This window comes from Sus scrofa, chromosome 6 (genome assembly GCF_054392235.1).
Source record: "Sus scrofa isolate SSC_HxYL_T2T_F1_AM1 chromosome 6, Sscrofa_HxYL_maternal_Yorkshire_Landrace_v2.0, whole genome shotgun sequence".
Classification (NCBI taxonomy): Eukaryota; Metazoa; Chordata; class Mammalia; order Artiodactyla; family Suidae; genus Sus; species Sus scrofa.
The window spans coordinates 82,112,737-82,136,838 of NC_139388.1; the positions used below are offsets into that span (position 1 = coordinate 82,112,737).

The window sequence follows — 24,102 nt, forward strand, 5'->3', positions numbered from 1 at the left end:
GAGAGGCGGAGGTCAGGGAAGGAGAGCAAGGGGAAAAGGGAAAGCTTCCATCCAAGCAAGTCTTGGACGTCCTTCCAAACTTTCTCTGAGGGATTCTCTCCACTTGGTAGCATTTTCATGCTGGAGTTATACCCGGGCAGTAGACAGGCAGTCATTAGCCGGACATCAAAGTTCCCTTAAGAAGATTACTAAAAGCTGTCACTCACTCAGCTGGAAGAGTTTGGTGAAGAATTTCAAAACTCGGTTACAGAATTTAGCAGAGAGGTTCTCATTGGCTGTTGCCATCATGATCTGCACAAGTTCCCCACTGAAAGGCAGAAGAGGCAAAATGGAAAAATCACATTAAGTCTCACATAAAAGACATCCGTTCTATTTCTTCACAATCTCATCTCCTCTGGGGACTGGTCATTTGTGAGCCAACAATGCTGGGTGTTCATGAAATCAACCCCCTCCATCAACAACCTCAAGGGGGTAGCAGTTACCCAGAGTCCTCCCCACGCTACCTAAGCAGGCTTTGAGCATTCCCTGAGAAAGAACACCCAAGTCAACAGACACAGGTCCCCGCTTTCAGGAGGCACCCCAAAATGTTCACTGAGGAGAACAAATCACAGCTCACCTGTCGGAGAAAAATTCCTCCATAGCTTTACGAGCCTGGCTGCTTTCCAGTTGCTTTTCCAAATACTGGAGACATTCCTCTAAGATGGATTCATCCAGTCCACTGAAAATCCAAAAGGAAAATTAACTACCAGAAACAAGGGCTGTTGCAATGGCACCTAATACTGATCATTAAAAATCCAAAGTCCATTTGCAGCCACATCTTGAGAAAAATATTCAAGTTTGTTTTGTCTAAGCTTAGCATAGACCCTGGCATACAGGAGGTGCTCGATAAATGCATGATGAATTTAACTCTAACAAAAAAATTTTTTCTAAAATCTGAAATAACTGACATCATTGATGGCTAAGAGTTCAAAGAATCACTTATGGTATTTCAAACCATTTAGAAAGAAAGAGAAAGGGAGAGAGGGAAAGACTGGGGCGGGGGGCGGGGGGGCGCGTGGTGGGGAGCCCCTGATGACGACCTGGACTTCTCAACAACAAAAAGGCTGAAATCCTAACACCTGGGCCCTTTATTTCTGTATGTGTACAGTCTTCGGGGGGATAACACTGTAACCCACTCGGCTGTTCTCCGGGGCTCACCTACATCACAACATGGCCTACACTATCGAGGGCGAACTATGCTATCCGAGCACTGAATCCCACAGAACACCTATCTCGGAAGCACAGAAACATCAGAAACGGTATCAAGTTACTTTGTGCACTTCATCACATTGAGAACAGCGTGTTTATTCCTAAGAATTAATCACAAAAGAGGACTTCAAATAACCTTTCATGCTTGTCCACAAGAACACAAAACGTGCACAAGTACAAAACTTTCTGTTCAGGAGTTCCCGTCGTGGCGCAGTGGTTAACGAATCTGACTAGGAACCATGAGGTTGCGGGTTCGGTCCCTGCCCTTGCTCAGTGGGTTAAGGATCCGGCGTTGCCGTGAGCTGTGGTGTAGGTTGCAGACGTGGCTCGGATCCCGCGTTGCTGTGGCTCTGGCGTAGGCCGGTGGCTACAGCTCCAATTCAACCCCTAGCCTGGGAACCTCCATATGCCGCGGGAGCAGCCCAAGAAATAGCAACAACAACAACAAAAGACAAAAAAAAAAAAAAAAAAAAAAAACTTTCTGTTCAGAGGCACAATCATAAACAATTAATGACATACAGAAGCTGGTGTTGGTACATTTCACCGAGGCAGCAGGAGATCCAGGAACCTGCCTCTTTTCCTCAATCACGCTCACCTATTGGGATCTGCATGATTGGCCAGAATGTTGTAACAACCAGTGATGAGCTTCTCATAAACACGAGCCAAGAACTCATCAGACTCTGCGGGTCCCAGGATGCGCTCCAGGGAGTTGCTACTGATCTCAGCAACGCTCTCGGTGCTCGACTCCAGAAGCAGGGGGAGCAGGGTCCGAATTACCTGTGGTGGGTTCATTTCGTCGGACCAACTTCAACAAAGAAAATGGAACCGAGTTAGTGACTGTGCCCCTCCAAAAAGCTGCAAGGGGCACAAAGGAGGGGAAGGGCTTTTATTCCAGTTTTTTCTCCCCCTTTGATAGCTGTTTTTTACATACATATAGTCATGCAACGTAATGCTTTTATCAGAAGCAAAAATCATTTCCTCATGAAAAACCCATTTATTAAAATGTTAAATTAATAATATAAGATGTATTTCATAATATTCAGAAGAGAAACTTAACTGAAACCCAAGCTAGGAACCCCCCAGACAACTTTTCTAGAACTGCCAGGGATCTGGATCTGGCAATGAGACAGAGGACTTGACCCAGGACCTATGTACAGGAAGACACAACAGTCCCTCCGCTGGCCTGCCTTAGTCCCCAGGATGGCAGCATCTGACTTCCACAGTGAAATTGTAGAAGCATGACTTCAAATACATCACTGTCACCTTGAAACGTAAACCCACGGCAGCTCCACATCACAGTGTGATTTAAACCCTGCATGCCTTTCCTAAAAAGCACTACATAGAAAGAGACAGGCAGTACTCTGCTGCCCTTCACGTCCACATTAAAAATCATTCTACGCAAACACTCAAACTGGAAAGCAACAGGCTCTCTTGGCTATAGAAACATGCAGGAAAAGCATTACAATGCGGTTATAAAAACGCTCACTGTCTTCCTCTGGCTATGACAGAACACAGAAGCAGAGAGCGCACAGGGCTACACAGCAGGTACTCACACAATCAGATCTCCAGTCAGCCTGACCAGTGAGAGCAGGGTGTGCTTCAGGGAAGCAGCCAGGGGCAGACTCTGACCACAAAGAGTCCCCAGGTGAGCGGCCTGCACGGCACTGATGTAACTCTCGGAAGGGATGGTGTCATTGGCAAAGGCATTGCGCTGAAAGGAAGCAAAAGAGATGTAAATGGATAGACTGTCTACTGCCCAGGACAGTAGGGAAAAAGACACCGTGATGACATAAACTAAGACACCCCACTGTGGTTGAGAGACAACGGCTCTACTCAGTTTGCACTCTTACTCAGTGTGGGAAGGAAAGTGGGGTGGAGCAAAGGAAGCAGTTCACAATGTTTTGTCAGGACAGAGCTGAGTTAAAATTTTTAAAGTTAAGCTAAAATTCAGTACAAAGTTAATATACCCAAAACCACTTTCAAATAATTAGAGTATGTTATATTTAACATTAGAACTGTTTCTTTGGCTCTTGTAATTGCGAAGGCTCTGGATGTTACAATACATCAGGTCCCCATCACAGAAATCTTAATTATCCTTGCACGGTGGCTCTGGGTGATGTAAACAGAGGTCATGATCACAAGGCAGGGAAAACAAGACTGTAACATTCGGCTTTTCCCGCAAGAACTGTAACAAGGGAATAATCTGTTAACAGAGGCAATCTGAGCAGAGCACACGAAAGATCAAGGAAACTGAGCGAAGACTCAAGAGCCTTCTAAAAGCCAAGAGAACTCAAAAACTACTCCATAAAATTATGGCAAAAGGAGTGGGTTCTTGACACGTAACCTAGAAAGGAAAGGGAGCGGTTAATACTTACTGAGATTTCATGTGCTAGATAATGTGCTAGGCACTTTATATTTAACACCCTTAACCATCCCAGTGCTTATTGATGAGGAAACTGAGGCTCATGGTACAGCTGACCCTCAAATGCCATGGCGGTTAGGAGTGCCGATGTCCGCAGTCAAAATCCCATGCCTAACTTTACAGTCGGTCCTCGGTATGTGCAGTTCAGCATCCTCAGAGTCAACCAACCACAGATCATTTAGCATTGCAGTCCATAGTTCGTGAAAATAATTACATGGACCCAGGCTGTTCAAACCTATGTTGTTCAAGGGTCCACCGTAAGAAAGTGGTTGTCCTGTAACACGGTAACAAACTTCTTGTTCTTAGGAAAATGACCACATGAGCACCATCAAGGTAATTCAAGGCCTGATTATTCCTTAAGCCATAGCAAAAATTGCTACGGCAGATTAAAATCTTTTGGTGGCTAGTTTAAGCCTAAAGAACAATAACAGAACACAGAATGGCTAGTGCTCTGAATTCCTACTCCCAGGACAGACACTCACCCAGGATCCAATGTTGGGAAACTCATTGGTGTTGATGTTGTTCCAGGATTCACACACAGCCTGCACCGATGATGGCAAATTCTGAACCAGTGTTGGACCTGGAGGAGACAGAAAGGACAAGGAAATACCACAAAAGAGAAAGAATGACAGACAGCATTTTAAAAACCAAGCCCAAATGCAGAGAGAAACACCATAGCCCAGGCTGTCAAAATAATTACGAAGATCACTTAGATGGGTATTTCAATGGCAGCACTATGTCCAAGAACTTGCTAATTGCTTAAAAGCTAACAATATCAATTGTAAGGTTTTCATTTCCCATCATATTCAATTTCTAATCTTTCCAGTAAAGAAGACAACTGGAAAAAAAAAAGATGCAAAGTGAGAGCAAGTCACTAGGAGTCACTATTAAACATCTCCTAGATCATCTATGTATCACTTTGCTCTCTCTTAACACAAAGCTTGAAGGCAGGAATCATTAATGCACATTATGAATAGTATTCAATGAAGTCGTGGAGGTAAATTTCTAAACATTAAATGGGTACTTGAAACTTGAAATTCAGGAACATTCAAATGTCTGTAAATTTTAAAGGGTAACTACTACACTTAACTCCAATCCTGCTCAAGTTCTTTTGATTCCCCATCCTAAATTTCTACCAGATCATTCCCAACACAAGGAAGAGTTTCCCAAACATAAAGCAGTAGCTTGCTAATTTTCCTAGCCTCTATAAATGAAAAGAAGAACAAAAACTTCTGCTAATAATCTAACAGTCTAATGCCTCAGAACTAGGTAAGAGTGGGTTAGGATCCCAAGCTCCACCACTCGCCAAATGGAGGATTTGCAAAATAACTTCTCTAAGCCCCAATTTCCTAGTGAGTAAAGGGGCATAATAACAAAATTCACCTCAAAGGGTTACTGTGAAGATCAAAACCGGATAAACCTGTGTCAATGCCTGACCCACAGAGAGATTCCAATAAATGGTAAATGCCCGCAGACAAGCAGAAAGGGAGAGAAATAGCACTACTGGTCATCCTGCTGTTTAAGGCACATTCACTTACCCAGAGTGTTCGCCTTGCACCTACTAGAGCCAATAGCCAAAACTGCAGCAAAGCCATGCAATTTCTCCTGGGAAGGTTTTTCAGTGGACCCCTCTTCATTAAAGTTCTGTAGCAAATAGGCTCTGAAGAAAAAACAAGGGCCTGTGTCAAAGCCAAAGGACTCTGCTTCCATCTTGGTTAGGAAAAACTAACCTGAGACAAACCGAAAACCCCGCAACTCGGTTGCCTGATCTACTAAATGGGGTTGATAGTGCCTGCCCCTGCTGGGTCTCCTAAGGATTCCAAGGGGTGATCATTTCCCAAAGAACATGCCTTCCTCTGAAATGCTCACAAAATTCAATTCCAGGACATAACTCCCCCATGCTTCTTGGCCTCAGAAAATGGGCCATGTATACATTAAAGGCTTTGAGAAGAATATATGTATACATATATATGTCTAAGACACATTAGTATGTCTTTAAGCACTTCCCAAACATAGGTGCCCAGGAACAGGTATTAACAGCTCGGTTTAGAAAGTGCTAGCCTGATGGGCAAGATTAGAACCTAAACACTCTCAAAGGGCAATGACTTGCTCAGCTTTGCTACTGCTGTACCCAGCACCCAGAAAAGTACTTGTCACATAGCAAGCACTCATATTTGTTATTCACGTTTATTGCTGATATTCCTTCAAAAATTTTGTCTCAAGCAACAGTCCTCTATCTACTGCAAGGCATTCAAATTAAGAGATGTCAGTTAAGTTTCACAATGATCCAAGTTCCTTTCAGCAACACCACCCCACAGAACAGGAACTAATAAATGGTAAAATCTTACAGGGACCAGATAAAGTAAAGGAGGTTAAAGGGGCCCAGTGGGGACAGCTAACAAGAGGTAGCTGCAGTGGTCACGTGGGAAGACAGGCCCAGTTTTGCCAGTTCTTCCAATGTATGAAAAGCCAGAAATTTTGGCTTGTGAATAAATTTCCAATTTTTATAGATCAAAAAGGAATTCTAAAATATTTAAACATCATCTAGAATAAACAAAGCAAGTCTGCAATGTTTACTATAAAAAGGGATGCGTTTTAAAACACTCTCCAGGAGTTCCTGTCGTGGCTCAGTGGTTAACAAATCTGACTAGGAACGATGAGGTTGTGGGTTCGATCCCTGGCCTCGCTCAGTGGGTTAAGGATCCGGCGTTGCCGTGAGCTGTGGTGTAGGTTGTAGACGCGGCTTGGATCTGGCGTTGCTGTGGCTCTGGTGCAGGCTGGAGACTACAGCTACGATTAGACCCCTAGCCTAGGAACCTCCATATGCTGCGGGAGCAGCCCTAGAAATGGCAAAAAGACCAAAAAAAATTTAAAAAATAAATAAAAATAAAACACTCTCTAAAGCATTATGAAATATTTTTCTCTACCTACATACCATGATATTTAAGGAACTTCATCTTACTGAATAGCAGAAATGACAGTGTTTAGAAAAATTACATTATTTTTCTTTATGAAAAATGCTAGAAAATATATATATATATATTGTCTTTTTTTTGCCATTTCTTGGGCCGTTCCCGCAGCATATGGAGGTTCCCAAGCTAGGGGTCGAATCGGAGCTGTAGCCACTGGCCTACACCAGAGCCACCGCAACGCGGGATCCGAGCCGCCTCTGCAACCTACACCACAGCTCACGGCAACGCCGGATCCTTAACCCACTGAGCAAGGGCAGGGACCGAACCCGCAACCTCATGGTTCCTAGTCGGATTCGTTAACCACTGCGCCACGAAGGGAACTCCCGCTAGAAAATATTTAAAGAAGAAAGTAAACCACCCAAGCATCTAAATTCCCCGTTGCAGACATCCCTGGGCAGGCAGCCCATCGCACCTGGTGAAGGATGCGTAGGTGTCAATGAGCTGCAGCGTGGCTGGAAGCAGGTTCTTGGTGATCTCGGATGACTTATGAGGCTCAGTCTCGGCAGCCATCTTAGAAAAATGCTCGTCCAGAGAGACCTGGACCTTGGAAATAGCAGCATCGAGGGTGTAGATGGACTGCAGACTCGGAATTTCGTGGAGTTGCAGGATGGTGGTACAGTCGATGCTACAGAATGACGAGATCTTTAAAGATATCCAAGATGTTAATTAGTTGTGGAAAAGTGCTATGGCATAAGCCAAATTCTGTCATTATGGACCCCAAAACTAACACACCTGTCGAGCAAAGTATTCCTCTACAATTTCAACATCATATTTCACTGAGCTGCACTTGCTGGATGCCAGGTCTAGGAGAGAAGCAGCATGTTCAGCCTTCATTCCCTGTTTGATAAGGTGGTCCTAGTCACAGCAAGAAAAAAAGTGTTCAGGACAGCAATACAGACAGGGTGGAAAGCTTTCATTAGCCTTAAATTTAAAAGCTCCCCAAATTAGAGCGTGTTGGCTTTGAATACCCATTAGCAGCCCGCTCTGTGTGACTCGGTGGTACCTTTATCCAGCCGACATAGGAACCGATCCGGAGGCGGGAAGACCACCGCAGAGTGTGCAGGATGTCACATTCACTCATCTCGGGCGAGTTCATGGCCAGCTGGTTCATGTAAGTCTTTGATGGTGGCAAAATCCCTAGGATCCTCCACAGTATCAGGAAGTAATACTGAAGGGCACAGGCCTCCTGGAAGAAGCAAAAGGAGCAGTCCCAGAGGCAGAAGCTTTTGATATTGGCTCAAGACCTCCCTGACAGTAAGAACGGTTCCAAATACAATTTTTAAAGCAGAACTGGATGGGTGGGGGTCTTGATTTTCAACTGAGATTTGACTCTCAAGTTTGTTCTCCGGGTCTTTCTAGAGAATACATCTCAAACAGAAAATGGTAAAGCGCATATATAAAGAATCTGCCCCATATTCTGCACATTTCACAGGCCAAGAAAGCTATTCTGAGGCAACTGGCTCCCCAATAATTTACCAGGTAACCAAAAGAGAGCAAGACCTTCTCCTCAGCAGGCCCACTATCAGCTGGCCCTTTCTGGGGCCTTCTTTGCCATTCTGGCTTCCACAGGCACAAGACACATTTATGAGACCAAAGAAAAAGCTCCAGTGTGGGGCTCTCAATATCCCTCATCAACCAGCATTCACAGGAGATACGGAACTTAGCTGCAGGTTGCATTCCTCTCAATGTTAACCAAAAACTGCAAAAACGACAAAATCATCTCCCAGGTGAACATAACCAGCCAAACGCGGGAGAAATAACGAAGTATCAAATCAGTTTTGCAAACAGATAAACAGTAACCTGACTAGATCCCAAAAGAAAACTTCTGGCAGGCTGCTACCCAATAACCAGACACATCCCAAACTCTTCCAACTGAGCCAGGCGTCCGTGGTCTTACCAGGGCAGTGACGTTCTTGTTCTCCTTTCTCCTAACTGTATCGAGCTGGGACCCAGCTGCGAGCAGGGATGTCAGTGCCGCGTAGAGCTCATCATACTTGACAAGCGTGGAGAAAAGAACATCACACGCCTAAGAGCAAAGAAGACAAACGTTTTTTATGTTTTGAAATATTTTTTCCCTACTACCCATACACTATCACTTAGCCTCGGGACTGACAAATAGCTCATTCCAATTACAGTTATGAAATTCTCACTGCAGCAAGAGTCCCTCTCAGGGACCTTGCCTGGTTTATGGGTGACTGAGAGCACACAAGTGCAGGCTTCAGACTGAGGCAACTGTTCGGTCCAGAAAATAGCTGCATGTGAAAATAGTAGCAGAGAGGGTCTTCAGGGATAACGTGGCTGAGGCGTCAGCCACCAGAAGGACATCCGCTACAGGCAAGGTGGAGCCCAGGGAATAAATCTCACAGTAACATTTTCCCTTTAGAATAAGCTCAAATCCTAATACAGACCACGTTCCCTCATGACAGAAAGTCATCCCCTTTCCCCCCGTGACAGACCGATTTTGGTGGAGACCACCTAACCCACACGTGAGATGGGATTTTAAAATTCCAAGTACCACAGAATCGAGTCGGTTCAAATCATCCTCTGAGGCTTCTGGGGACATGACACAGTAAAATCTGGGCTGTGGGACAGCATCTGAAAAACAATGTGCCTATTAAAAGAATGGTTTCATTCTCCAGTTGGTTTAACAGGCATAAAATGTAAAAACTAAGAAAACACTCCGAGCAGGGTTTCCCCAGCCCAGTGCTAAGTATGGACATTTGAGCCCAGATAATCCTCTGCTGTAGGCAGCTGTCCCACACACTGCAGAATATTTAGCGACATCCTGGCTTCTATCTGCTGACTGCCAGTCGCACCCTCCCTCCCCACTGTGACAACCACATATGTCTCCAGACCTGGCCCCATGGCCCTCAATCATCCCCAGTTAAAAACTCCTTTTTGGAGTTCCCATCATGGCGCAGCAGAAACGAATCCAACCAGGAACCATGAGGTTGCAGGTTCGATCCCTGGCCTCGCTCAGTGGGTTAAGGATCCTGCATCGCCATGAGCCGTGGTGTAGGTCACAGATGCAGCTTGGATCTCAAGCTGCTGTGGCTGTGGTGTAGCCAGCGGCTGTAACTTTGATTTGACCCGTAGCCTAGGAACCTCCATATGCCGTGCGTGCAGCCCTAAAAAAACAAACAAAAAAAAATACCTCCTTTTCTGGGAGTTAACTAAGTGCTCTACCATCAAGTTAATCAACAATACTGTATCATTAACCAACTGACTTTAACTTAAATGCCCTTTGCTGAATATCAAAGAGACTAATTACCTAGGAGATCCCAATGACAATAAATTCATACCAGGGCTTGGTGAAAGTTTCCACCAAATACACTTTCCACCTAACAACCTTGGGAAGAAAGCAAACACCCGCTAAAATGAACACAAGAGGTTCCCCGTAGAAAGTACATACAAGTGCTACGTGAGAACACTGGAGAGGGTGTCCTGGCTCCCATTGCTGTTTGGGGGTGGAGTGGGCACCACTATGAGCCCAAGAAATCAACCTTTGGGTTAGATCCATGTGCCTGAGGAAAATTAAACTCAATCACCCAGTGTGGCAGAAAAACAGACACTCACTCTATGGCCAGATACTAGGACTCCTAATACTTGTTTCTCCCTGTTTTTTGTTTTTAAACACATGCCGAATATGTGAGAGTCTGTTTCCAAGAGAGTTTTGAATCCATGGGCATCTGTCACCCACGGGGAGAACCACTGACCAAATGTCCTCGAGGAAGACTCAAGATCCAAATGCACTCCCCCCCGCACCACCGCCAAAAAGAATCAGTAAGTCAGCTTCGTACTGACAATCTTCTTTCTGACCTGAGGAAAGATGCTTAGACCAGTTTTCTTCCACTTCTTTGAACCCATAATAGAGAGGGGTGGTCGCCCGGCGGCTGCTGCTGTCCTGGGAACCACTTGCCCACCCGAAGGGAGGACTAAGCAGATTATGCTGCACCTTTTAAAACACAAACACTCAAATTAAGAGAGATAAACAGTCACCATTCTACTTCTCACTCTAGACATGGTATTAGATTGGTATATCAAAGTCTGGGAAACTTACAAATTAAAATAAAATTTTAGATTTTTCTGTGACTTCTTTTGAGAAGCATGTTTTTGCTGGAGCATAAAGAGAACAGTGCTCAATGAAACATTTTAAGAAATGCTGAATGTAATAACCCTTAAATGGCCCTCCCGTCCTCATTTTGGATCCTTGCAACAAAGGAATTTACTAATCCACAACATTTACTGCCAGACCATCACTAACAAATACTCATTGAAGCCCAACACTTGAGGCGCTGTGCTAGACAGAGATAAAAGTGGAGTGATTCAAAGGACCCCTGTGAAAAGAGCCCACAATCTAATTTCGACACACACATCAAATCAAGTAACCTGCCTTCATCGCTTCTGGCTAAACACAGAGTGTGGGTGCGCAGACACAAGTCCCAGGGGTCTTCCTAAGGCTACTCAAACGTCCCTCAACGAACACCTCAAACCTAAACTGAGCAGGTCATCTCAGTTGGGATCACGGCAACCTTGAGAAGAACACTCGATAGCAGCTACAAAGCATAAACGAATGTGTTCCTCTCTACCTGCTCGAACAGATACACAGGGGCTTTGGAGTACTGATGAAGCAGATAATCGAAGATCAGAAGGAGGCGAGCCAGGATGAGGGGCACAGAGCGCATCTGGGCATCCATGTTGGCGCTCAGCTCCTGGATGATCTGCACAAAAAGGGTCAGTATGTCCCGCCGGCCTTTCTCGCTGAAGTTGTGGAAAATGAGAAGGAGCAGCTGCAGGTGTTCTATGTTCAAATCTTCCGTCTCATTGGGCACCACCCCTTGCAGGGCGTTCTGCTTCATTGTCGACAAAAACCTGCCACAGAGGAAAGGCGAGTATGTCTGATGGGGAATAATGAGAACATCCGCCAAGAGTTTTAATGTTCTGTCTTGGAAGAATTAAAGTTCTTAAACCCGGGCGTTAAAATAACAAATAAAGGAAGACAAGAAACTACATGTTATGAGAAGATAAAAACTAAATCTTGGCTACAAAAGATGTTAGATTTGGCCTCAAAAACATCTTCAGAACCCTTCAGCAACAATGACTGTAGCCCAGGAGTGTTAACCCTCACTGACAGTGAAAAGAACCACAAGCTCCCAAAAAGGTGGCTTTTTTTTTTTTTTTTTTTTTTAATGAATAAATCGAGCAGGAGTTACTGTCATGGCTCAGTGGTTAACAAACCCGACTAGTATCCATGAGGATGCGGGTTCAATCCCTGACCTTGCTACATGTTAAGGATCCGGTGTTGCCAAGAGCTGTGGTTAGGTCGCAGATGCGGCTAGGATCTGGTGTTGCTGTTGCTGTGGCTGTGACATAGGCTGGCAGCTACAGCTCCGATCCAACCCCTGGCCTGGGACCTCCATATGCCACAGGTGCAGCCCTAAAAATACAAAAGAAAAATAAATATGAGCAGGTTGAAACAAGTCAATTACCTTTTCCCCATAATTTGATTCTATAGTTTAAGTCTCATTTTGAGAGTTTATACTACAGATATAATCACTACATGCTAAGAGTCAAAAATAACTCAATGCACTAAAAGGCAATAAAAAAGAAATTCGCCATTCAGAGAACTTGGGAGAAAAGCGTTTATGCAAAAAAGGAATCGGTGTAGCCAACAATCTCGACTGCCTTTGGCTATCAGGAAAGAGATTTGTATTTTAATAAGGGTTTCCCTCACTACCTCCCCCTACCCCCCAACCTCCTGGCCTTTTTGCAAGATTCCACCAGGAAAAATATAGTGGGTCTTTGGCATTCAAGAGGGTTTATAATTTCTCAAATCCAGTATTAGAGATATTTGATGGTAGAATAGGGACGAGCAACACAAAGCCTTTCAGAAAAACAAACCGCTTTGAAGATTCCTAACCATGTAAACAAAAATGGCAAATATAGGTCCATCTAAAGAGGATTTAGATGATTAATCTGAGCTTCCCCCAAGTAAAAAAATTCTTTAAAAGTAGTCCAAAAAAGACTGCAAGTCACTCAAAGTGGTTTCATGTTGAAAGCAAAATAACCAAAGACAGAGTTGGCTTCCCTGCTCCCTCTCTTCCAAAAAAACAAAACCAGGTCAGGATAGAATTGGTTCTGTTCAGGATTCAGGTTCTATCTCATAATTGCATCCAAATCCCACCCCACCCCATACTAAAAGAAGATTCTCTTTCCAGGCTGGAGTATGTACTTCTGTTTTTTAAACAGCACAACTCCCCCTAAATCTTCCCATCAGAGGCACCTCCACCCTTGCCACTTTAAACACTATCATCAGAGTACAGATCTCAGAGCCACAGATTAGCTACAAATAAGACAAACAAATTTTAAAAAGTAAACAGCCTTCTCTGGGAGGCTTCTACGGGAGTTATCTTACCTGTCCCAAACTTTAAGGCATTCGGGAACATCGGGGTCACCTTGAGCGCCAGCTTTATGTTGCCAGATGAGCAAGAGGCGTGAAAGTACTGAGAGGCTTTGAGGGTGAATGTACAAGGGCCACGGGCCCTCAGAAAAAGGAGCAACTCCCAGCTGCTGCAGCAGTGTGTTCTAATATGAAAGATAATTAAGACACCATCAGGGAAAAAAGGCAGGGAATGAGACCAAAAGGTTATTAATGCTTTCTACTGTGACTCTTTAACACTGAAAAGAGTCCTCTAAAGAAAGGAGGACACAAATTCAGCTACAGAAGCAGTTTGGGAAAAGATCATTTGACTTAACACATGAGAAAAATACAAAGGAAAAATTACTCATCTAGCCCCAGTAACATATAGTGGTTAACTGCACTGTTAATTCATGTCAGAAACGGGGGGTCCCAAAAAAGGAGAGGTGCCTTCGAAAGAAAACTTCAACAACTGCAACAGCTAACAGGTTTTCTTTCATAATCAGTTACATATGGACAAATAATCCAAAGGGGGAGATCCAACGACTTACAGGTCCAACAACTAGTGTTAACAGCATTAGTAGAGAAATTCTGCCCCTAAGATGTCAAGGCATCTGGAATTAAGCAGGGTTGTCTGTGCCTCCAGTTGTGGCATGTCTTTCAAATGAGCTTTACTTTCAGCTCAGTTATCTAAGCTGCAACTTATCTTCTCAAACACACATACAAACTGAGCAGGCTGCCAATGGAAAACTAGACAAAAGTCTGCTTTCTCACAGGGCTTCCAAAAACACAGATCATGCTTACCCCAGGATATAGGATAAATTTTGAAGTCTGCCAAATTAAATTATATTCTTATAAAACATCCTAGAGGACTGTATTCCTCAAAAATATTCAAAATGTCACAGACAGCAGGAGTCGTTCCCATGTACTGGGGAGTTACCACAGGCTAAGTGCTATATAGACTGTCACACTAAATGCTCAGAGCTAAAATGTCATGTGGGGTGTGCTCTGTTTCACTGAGGAAACACGGCTTAGAGTAGTTTAAGAACATGACCAAATGAACATTTCCATAGAAAATAAAATCATGGACTTGGAGAACAGACTTGCGGTTGCCAAGGGGGCGGGGAGGGGAGGGATTGGGAGCTTGGGGTTAATGGATGCAACCTATTGCTCTTGGAATGGATTTACAATGAGATCCTGCTATGTAGCACTGAGAACCATGTCTAGATACTTACAATGCAGCATGACAATGGGAGAAAAAATTATGTATACATGCATGTGTAACTGGATCTCCATGCTATACAGTGGGAAAAATAAATAAATAAAAAGAACATGACCAAAGCCACCAGATAACCAAGTGATGAAGCCAGTTTACCTCTAAAACCTATTTTTTTAATCACTATGCTCGCACGGCTGTAAGGACTTCTCAATCCCTGACTCAAGGAACTCAAAACATAAATAAACATGCCTGCGCGCTATCAAAAATATCAGCCATAGGAGTTCTCTTGTAGTGCAGCAGGCTAAGGATCTGGTGTCATCACAGCAGCAGCAGGCTGCTGCCGTGGCATGGATTCGATCTCAGGCCTGAGAACTTCCACATGCTGCAGGCACGGCCAAAAAAAAAAAAAAAGTTAACTGTAACAATACTATAATAATAAAAAAAGTCAGAAAAAATCAAATCAAGGGACATCACAGCCATAATGGTGGCAACCATAGAGACCAAGATAAACATAAAAATGTACTCTCTCTGTACTGCTATATATTGCTATATATATATATATATACGTAAAATATATATATGTAAAATAATAAAACTTGAAAAAGCAGAAACCAAGGGATGTATTGATGTTCTGATGATACCAGTAAAACTATGCCGCCAAATGGACAGGAACAGGAAGGAAAACATGGAAAAAGTAAAATCATGAATTTGATGGAAAGGTCATGGTTAATGTATATTCCTTATAATGTTATCACATACTTTACGTGAGTTTTTGTTTTGTGTCACTTTCGTAGGCCTCAGAGCCATAGGAGACGAGCTAACGTTCCTCAGGAACGCACTCAAACCGCTACTAGCTCCAGCTAAGAAGAACTGACCATCTAAGCAGTAAAACTGAGCCACAGCACAGCAGAGCCCTGGCCTGGGCCCTTCCTCTGCACCTTTCTCCCCTCCTCAGGCTGGCGTATCTAAGCAGTAAAACTGAGCCTGGCCCATTCCTCCTACCTTTCCCCTCCATGGCTGGCATTCCTGAGCTTCCAGTCTCAGCCTTCACCTCTCTCGCTATCCTCAATCCATCCCATTGTTTCTCGTCACTTCAACGACTGACTCTCAATGGATAATTCCCAAAGCTATATTATCAATCTTAATTCTTTTTAATTGTTAAATTTCAGATTCACATTTCCAACTATTTTCTAGATATTGTCACTCCACTGGCACCTCAAAATCTTATTATATTTAAAATATTTTTAAAATAGTAATAATGCTGACTATTTAAACTAAACACACTAACAATACACAAGTTTCCTGGTGGCCTAGAAGGTTAAGGATCCAGCATTGTCACTGCTGTGGCTCAGGTCACTGCTGTGGCGTGGGTTTGATCCCTGACCCAGGAACTTCCAAATGCTGTTGGGGAGGCGAAAAAAAAAAATTGTGGTCTTTTAAAAAAAGATTCCATGGGGTTCCCGTCGTGGCTCAGCAGAAATGAATCTGACTAGTATCCATGAGGATGCAGGTTCAATCCCTAGCCTTGCTCAGTGGGTTAAAGATCCGGCACTGGAGTTCCCGTCGTGGCTCAGTGGTTAACGAATCTGACTAGGAACCGTGAGGTTGCGGGTTCGATCCCTGGCCTTGCTCAGTGGGTTAAGGATCTGGCGTTGCCGTGAGCTGGGGTGTAGGTTGAAGACGCGGCTCGGATCCCGCGTTGCTGTGGCTCTGGCATAGGCCAGCGACTACAGTTCCGATTGGACCCCTAGCCTGGGACCCTCCATATGCCGGGGAAGCAGCCTAAGGAATGGCAAAAGACAAAAAAAAAAAAAAAAATCCAGCACTACCGTGAGCTGTGGTGTAAGTCATAGACTCAGCTCGGATCGGATGTTGCTGTAGCAGTGGTATAGGTCTGCAGCTGTAGCTCTGATTCAATCCCTAGCCTAGGAACTTCCATATGCCATGGGTGTGGCCCTAAAAAGACAAAAATAAAATAAGAAAAGATTCTAAGGAGTTCCCATGGTGGCTCAGTGGGGTAAAAACCCAACACAGCATCTGTGAGGATGCAGGTTCAATCCCTGACCTCGCTCAGTGGGTTAAGGATCCAGCATTGCCACAAGCTGTGGCATAGGTCGGAAGCTTCAGCTCCAGCTCAACCCCTAACTCAGGAACTTCCAAATGCCACAAGTGCGGCCCTAAAAAGAAAAATAAACATTTTATAAAATTGATAATATACAAACTGTTTTTCGCATTTGATTAAAAGGGTTACAAAATTCAACACAGTGACAAAGGAAACAACACAATCACAGATTGTGCCCTCAGCTTATTCCTTCCTTTAAGGACGTCCTCACACTTAACTATACAATTTTCTACCACCCAAAGACTCCAAGGCTGGCCTCCTATAAGGGACTGAGAGTCACTGGTGAGCTGACACTGACTTGTTTTGTTTTAAAAACAGAGAGAACATGGCAAATTGTGCCTCATGTACCTAAAGACCTCAAAGGACCATTGTGAGAAAGTGCGAAATAAATAAGTGACCCATCCAATGTCTGAGTTGACTTAAACCTAAAAGGAGTCACCGAGTACTCGATGTTGCTCCTTCCACCCCCCAAACCAATCCTCCTTCCTGACTTCCCTATTTCTACTAAAGACAACAGCATCCTGCTGGCTTCATTTTGGTTTAAGGGTTTTAAATCTAGGCAGTATCTTCTCCTTCCTCTTCTTATCCTTCACCCCGTTCAAATAAGTTCCCATGATCTCTACACAGGTCCCTTACCCCCACATCTCCCCTCTTTCTCATGATTCCACACTAATTCACATCATCTTTATTTCTTCAGTCCCTGTAATAGCAGCTGGTACATAGTGTCAATGAAAACTTACAAATGAACCTGGGTCACCGCAGTATTTAGTATTATGAAGTTATTACAATTGCATATGCAACATTAAATATAATATTAAATTATATTAAGAACAACAAAATACCTTCTATTAACCTCCCTCAAAAGACAGTGTGTGTGTCTTGCAACTTAAGTCAGGTACCTTGGGTAAGGTAGCTTTGCACCTGACTCCAAAGAAACAATATCCAAGGTAAGGGGAACGCAAGAGCAGACAGATTAAACTATCCTTCACCATCTGCCAAGGTAGCAATGAAACCGTGGGGGAAGAATTTTAGGAATTTAAAAATTCCATGTTTGGAGATGGAATGAAAAGGGAGATCTGAGGATTTCCTCTGCATAAAGTCAGTAGTTAGAGGCAGCCAGGCTGCATGTCCACCTAAGGTCTGCAATTATTTTTAAAATGCTAAGAGGGCAACATCTTTACAGGAGTCTCAAGAATTCTATTCTCTAGAAAGAAATATTTCTTTCCCATCATCTGGACAAGTTTAGACAAGAAAAGAACAAATCTATGAACTTCAAAACCTACCCAGATAAACTCGGATCTGGGCAAGGAGTTGATAATTTTGGCAGGACACCCTGGCCCTATGTCTGAGAAGGTACTGAAGGCAACGTACTAACTGAAGCATTTCCTTCTCTTCACTTTGGACTGGTAGACTTTTCTACTCAATTTACTTCCCTTTCCTGCCAAAAAAATTTTTTTCATATAACGGTAGTTTAAGTATAAATAGGTCTTACAGAGGTCCCTGGTGGCCTAGCAGGTTAAGGACCCGGCACGGTCACTGCAGGGGCCCGGGCCACTGCTGTGGTGTGCATTTGATCCCTGTCCCAGGAACTTCCATGTGCTGCAGCCATGACCAAAAAAATAAATAGCTCTTATGACTATCGTTTTAAATAACAAAACAATGTTTAAGAGTTTCTCAGATACAGATGTGTGTATATGTATAACTAAATCACTTTGTTGTACAGCAGAAATTACCACAACATTGTAAATCAACTGTACCTCATTAAGGCTTTACAAGATGAAGAAAAAAGATAATTTCTCAAATGGTTTGGGATTAGGAGAGTCAATTTTAATGTCCTGAGACAGGTTCCTGGATTTTGTCCCTTTGGGAGCTAGTGCAACCCCTTCGACTGTGTTTTGATTCTGACAATCCACTGAAATAAAAATAACAAAAAAATTCTTTAGGGAGTTGCTGTTGTGGCGCAGCAGAAACAAATCTGACTAGTATCCATGAGGATGTGGGTTTAATCCCTGGCCTCACTCAGTGGGTCATGGATCCAGCACTGCCATGGCTGTGGTGCAGGCCAGCAGCTGTAGCTCCGATTTGACCCCTAGCCTGGGAATTTCCATGTGCTGTGGGTACAGTCCTAAAAAGCAAAAAAAAAAAAAAAAAAAAAAAAGAAAGAAAACCCAATAACAAAAAAAAAAAAAATTTCAGAACAATCTTAGTGCAAATTATTAGAGATCTACCAAATTAAATTCTTCGGGGGGCTGGCAGGGGGGTGGTTACAGAACTAGGAATCTGGATTTTTTTTAACGAATTCCCCAGGGATCCTTACGTTTGCTAAAGACTGAGAACCACTAACTCTGACCATGTTAAGAGAATTATTATCAAAATACAGCGTTGCTGGAGCACCCTAGTGGCTCAGCAGGTTAAGGATCTGGCTTTGTCACTGCTGTGGTTCAAGTCACTGCTGTGGCGCAAGTTCAACCCCTGGCCCAGGAACATCCACATGCCACAGGTGTGGCCAAAAACCAAACAAAGTATGATATTGCCAAATGCTGAGAGAGAATGTGAATCCACCACTCCTAATATACTGGTGGTGAGAATAAAACTTGGTGCAACTACTTGGCATTATCTGCTCATGGTCACATATTCTATAACCTATCAATTCTACTCCTATTTACATTCCCCAGAGACTCACTTGTAACAGGGGACATAGAGGGGACTACAGGAAAGATCATAGCAATAGCTAGAATGGCAGTAAACCTGACACAATCTAAATGTCCATCAATGGGAGTAAAAAGGAAATTAACAAACTGGTATAGTCATAAACGCAATGGAATATCATAGAGCAACCAAAACAAAAACTACAGAAACATGCAATACACATGAATTCTGGCAATTAAGTACTAAATAATATTAAGTGAAAAAAATTGCATAGAGCATGATGTCATGGCTAAAAATCAAATAATTTTAAAATTTAAAGTATTCCTTAAATGCAAAAACATTTACACATATGAAACTAATGAAATGAGAAATTTAAGTACTAGCTACTTCAGTGAGGAAAGAAAGCCACAGTGTTTAGAAATCCATAATCAAGATCCTAGGCTTTACTTCAGCAATGGGTTTGCAAGTAAGAATATATACGAGAGCATCCATCTCCTACAATCTGATTCTTTCAAAACACACATTTCATTTAAATTTCTTAGATTACTAATGACTTGAACATTTCCTATGTTTGTTGGCCACTCATATTTCTTTTTTTATAAAATGCCCTCTTATCTATTTACTTTTCTACTAGGATAGTAACTGGAAGTTGTTTTTACAGGTTTTTCCTTTTCTTTAACCCAAGTGACTTGGGAATAAAGGACACATTTTCTTTTTCTTAAAATGATCCTAATTAAGGCAGAGGGACATACTAGAATAATCACTCAGCACTCTTTCCACGGAGGGGATTCCGACAAACTGTTGCTTAGCAAAAGAAACAACTGTGGCCGACTAGGTACAGACATAGAGGGCTCTTGGCCTACACAGCTTAGTGTGCACAAACCTGCAGGTTAGGTGACTGAAGATCAGAAGTTACCAGCGAGTGGTTGAAGTGGTAGAGAGCAGCAGCAAACTCTTCATCTGATGAACCTTGAGGACAAATGGGAAAAGCAATTATTCAAGCCTCCCTTTGATGCATCACACCACCCTGTGCCAACAGCCAAAGTTCACTAGGAAAATATCCACCAGACACACATCCTGTCTACTGACCCTTGAGTCCATCTTTGTCCACCTCCTTAATGATACTGGCCAGAGTGGCCATATGGTGCTCTGAAAGAGATACACTCAGATAGTTTCGGATAAAATTGTTCCGAGAGTTCAGCATGGAAGAAGTGATGAAGTTCAAAATGTTGGAAGCAAGACCTAAGAACTAAAAGGAACACACAAAAAAAGCTCATATCAGGTTCAAAAGCTCCTACATATCCCAAATACAAACAGAAAGCAAAATACACCCACAGATGTCATGCAATAAACACAATAAACTGAAGAATCAGATTTTAAATCATCTAGAGTGGGACTAAATTTAATGACAGTCTTTCCCATGTGATTCTACCAGTTATAGAAAATGGTAATAAGCCAATGTAATGCAATAGACTTCAAAAAATATTGTATGAAGACAAAGAATTTCCAAACAGACCATTTTATTCCCCTAAGGCCCTATGTTTGTCTAGCTCTTAGATATATACTGAAATATATCTAAGTGGAAGCCTATATATAATTATACAAGTTTGGAATTAAATGTTTTGTACTTTTCTATTAAAATTAAATTGAATTATTGTGTAAATGTTTTATATCCACATTTTTTACTAGACTAAACTGTATGAAAGCAAAGACCATCCAATTTGTTTACTGATAAAAGCTTCAGAAGAAGGAATGACAGTCATCAATAAATACTGGTTGAACAAACAGCAATCGCTAGCAATGCACATGACCTACACTAAGGGTTCTTTACTTCTTCACAACATTCTTGGGGGAGGTACAATTATTCCCATACCATAGGAGACAAAATTGAGGCTTGGAGAAATTCAAATTCTTGCCCTCACAAAGCAAGTAAGTGGTAAGATCCAAACTCACTTCTATCTAACTCCAAAGGCTATGTTACTAACCTCATTCAGAGAAACACCAAGTATACAAGAATTATTTTGTCAACCATAATCGACACACTTAAAGTCTTAAATAAAAAATCTTTTTTTTTTTTTTTTGTCTTTTTAGGGCCGCACCCACGGCACATGGAGGTTCCCATGCTAGGGGTCTAACCGGAGCTGTAGCCACTGGCCTACACCGCAGCCGCAGCAACGCCAGATCTGAGCCGCTTCTGTGACCTACACCACAGATCATGGCAATGCCGGATCCTTAACCTCCTGAGCGAGGCCAGGGGTTGAACCCGCAACCTCATAGTTCCTAGTCGGATTCATTTCCACTGTGCCAGGACGGGAACTCCATAAATAAAAACATCTTTAAACATTAGTTATCCAAACTACAAACATTTTTGTTCAAATGATCTGCCTTTCACACCCCTTCTCCCCATTTCTCCTTCCCCGTTAACCTCAGAAATCCACTCTTACCAATTCAGGATCTTTGCGACTTGCCAAAATGTTGCCTTTCTCACCAGGGGCCTGCTTACTGGGGCTTTTAACCCGAGGTGAGCTCTCCAGCGGAGGGGGAGGGGGAGGAGGTGGAGGTGCTGCTTTCTCTTTACTGGGGGAGATGGTCTCTTCAAACCACTGCCCCAGAATAGGCTCACTGTCATCATCTGAAGAGGGAAAGAGAAAAGCAACAAAAATAACATGTTTTAAAAAAATGTTGAGTATATCTGGAGTTTCTGTCGTGGCTCAGTGGTTAACGAACCGGGCTAGTATCCATGAGGGCGAGGGTTCAATCCCTGGGCTTACTCAGTGGGTTAAGGATCTGGCGTTGCCGTGAGCTGTGGTGTTGGTCACAGACGTGGCTTGGATCTGACATTGTTGCTGTGGCTGTGGTGTAGGCTGGCAGCTGCAGCTCTGATTAGACCCCTAGCCCGGGAATCTCCATATGCTGTGGGTGTGGCCCTGAAAAAGCAAAAGACAAAAAAAAAAAAAAAAAAAAAAAAAGGGTACAAAAGTATCTAGATTATGACTGTTGTTAGAAGGCTGAATAAACTTGTCAAAACTCACCTCAGTGCATACCCAAAATAAGTGTATTTTATTGTATGTAAATTATATCTCAATAACACCAATATTATTTTAAAGAAGCTCAATGAAGGAAGAGAAATCACTTTTTTTTTTTTTTTTTTGACAAATGGAAGTTCCCGGGCCAGGGATTGAATCCAGCAACAAGGGATCCTTATCTCACTGCGTGACAGCAGGAACTCCATCACCTCACTTTATTTTACTGGCAATAAGGCAAAGATTTTCAAGAGCAAATTTTTACTTGTCTCCAACTGCAAGCCTCAAGACATAGACTGCACCTCTAGGGAGTTCCCCATGGTTGCTCAGCGGAAACAAATCTGACCAGCATCCATGAGGACGCAGGTTTCCCGGGCCTCACTCAGTGGGTTAAGGATCCAGCATTGCCGTGGGCTGTGGCATAGGTTGCAGACACGGCTCGGATCTGGTGTTGCTGTTGCTGTGGCTGTGGTGTAGGCCAGCAGCTACAGCTCTGATTCGACCCCTAGCCTGGGAACCTCCATATACTGTGGGTGCGGCCCTAAAAAGCAGAAGAAAAAAAGGAATTGTACCTCTTTCAATATTGTACACTGCCCCCACAAACCTCGTTATAAAGAATCTGAGATATTTATCTCATTCGGTCTCTCCACAAACCAAAGCAAGAGAAAATGTTAGTTTTGCCCTGTTGTTCACCACAGAGTCTGGCATTTCTCTGCTTCCCCAAGCCACACATCTATGACAAGTGCCCAACCCAATAGCTCACACAGGGCCTTTTAAGTTTCACTGGGAAAGCTGAGAGCAGAGTGCACAAAACAGATCAGGACAAAAAGAAACAGGAACAACTGAAATGCATTTTGATTTTGGAGGGCTCTGCTGACTGCCGTTTCAATCATTCAGTCTTCAACAGCGCCACTTACTCCTGAATAACATGTCCCCTTTAAGTGCACATCCGGTCATGATCCACGAGAGGCAGGTGACTAGGAAGCTACTGCGGACACTTCGTGCCGCGCTCTGGGGCTTATCGCCTGGGAGAGAGGGGAGGGGCGTCTACCTTGGCTGCTGTCCTCCTCCGTGCTGCTGAAGTCATCCTCATAGTAAGTGTTTGAGTCAGTAGAAGCACTGGCGTCGCTGCTCATGGAGCCCTTCCTCTGGCGCTGCAGGACACAGGCCTAGGAACACAGTCAGGTTTGAGGAACTGATGGACGCATAAATGAAGTCACCCTATTTCATCCCGTTCACCACATGACGTTTGCTCCATGTCTTCTTTTTTCTAAATCCAAGAGGTATCTATTTCTCCGAATAGCCCCCTTCAGGATTCTCACAGCTTTATAAAAGCACTCCAAAAGCAGAGATTTAGACAAGAATGGAAACAGGAATGTTTCCAGAGCGTCCTCTACGTTTCTGCTTCACCGTGCCAACTCCATGAATCAGGATGTTCATAATCAACAACTGATTCAAATGTTTGGAATCACTTAAGAGCTTTTCTCATTTCCAAAGCATTACCACAAATTATGAACAGATAAAGGTCATGGTGTCCAGTCAGTGGCATTCAAATTTTCAATGACAGGACCCCACCCACCTTTCTGTAGGAAGTTGAGAGTAATGTCAACAGCAGGTTCGTCAGTGGGACTGAGTCAATCAGCCGCTGAATCCTCTGTATGGAGGTGCTCTGGGCCATGATGCTCAGGACCGCAGGGGGACCATCTGCCTCCCAACCCTGAAGGGAGCAACAGCAAAAGAGAACTGACGTTACTACTCAGCAGGAATTAAGAACCTGATCTGACAGCTCAAGATGCCTTACTCAGGAATGAGGCCAGCAGGCAACATGCTGGTTCTAAGTAAGTACAAGCCCCTCACCTTGTGCAGAGCCTCCACTTGCAGGTCTTGAAAGAGAGATGTCAACAGCTTGACAGCATGGTTTGCCAGTATTACTGAGAGCACCCCAAATCCCTGATGCCTACACAAAGAAAAAGGAAAACACAAACCCTGAGATTACTCACGACAAATTACAGTCTTGGAAACCATAGCC

General features: G+C 43.4%; 1 protein-coding gene across 35 annotated transcripts in view; it reads right to left on the bottom strand.

Annotated features, from left to right (window-relative positions):
- The window catches only part of UBR4 (ubiquitin protein ligase E3 component n-recognin 4), a 139,715-nt gene that overhangs the window by 93,707 nt on the left and 21,906 nt on the right, over nucleotides 1-24,102 (bottom strand). For all 35 annotated transcript variants that reach the window (XM_084963083.1, XM_084963100.1, XM_084963091.1 and 32 more), the window contains exons 12-31: nucleotides 23,931-24,030; nucleotides 23,653-23,790; nucleotides 23,125-23,242; nucleotides 21,495-21,682; nucleotides 20,140-20,299; nucleotides 19,934-20,019; nucleotides 13,058-13,227; nucleotides 11,232-11,514; nucleotides 10,462-10,597; nucleotides 9,158-9,237; nucleotides 8,540-8,668; nucleotides 7,646-7,828; nucleotides 7,375-7,497; nucleotides 7,055-7,284; nucleotides 5,209-5,330; nucleotides 4,153-4,250; nucleotides 2,802-2,959; nucleotides 1,844-2,053; nucleotides 617-718; nucleotides 207-307 (exon numbers count right to left, since the gene is read on the bottom strand). In XM_084963083.1, coding sequence (XP_084819209.1) covers nucleotides 207-307; nucleotides 617-718; nucleotides 1,844-2,053; nucleotides 2,802-2,959; nucleotides 4,153-4,250; nucleotides 5,209-5,330; nucleotides 7,055-7,284; nucleotides 7,375-7,497; nucleotides 7,646-7,828; nucleotides 8,540-8,668; nucleotides 9,158-9,237; nucleotides 10,462-10,597; nucleotides 11,232-11,514; nucleotides 13,058-13,227; nucleotides 19,934-20,019; nucleotides 20,140-20,299; nucleotides 21,495-21,682; nucleotides 23,125-23,242; nucleotides 23,653-23,790; nucleotides 23,931-24,030 — 2,915 coding nt within the window. The remainder of the gene's footprint in view (nucleotides 1-206; nucleotides 308-616; nucleotides 719-1,843; nucleotides 2,054-2,801; nucleotides 2,960-4,152; nucleotides 4,251-5,208; nucleotides 5,331-7,054; nucleotides 7,285-7,374; nucleotides 7,498-7,645; nucleotides 7,829-8,539; nucleotides 8,669-9,157; nucleotides 9,238-10,461; nucleotides 10,598-11,231; nucleotides 11,515-13,057; nucleotides 13,228-19,933; nucleotides 20,020-20,139; nucleotides 20,300-21,494; nucleotides 21,683-23,124; nucleotides 23,243-23,652; nucleotides 23,791-23,930; nucleotides 24,031-24,102) is intronic.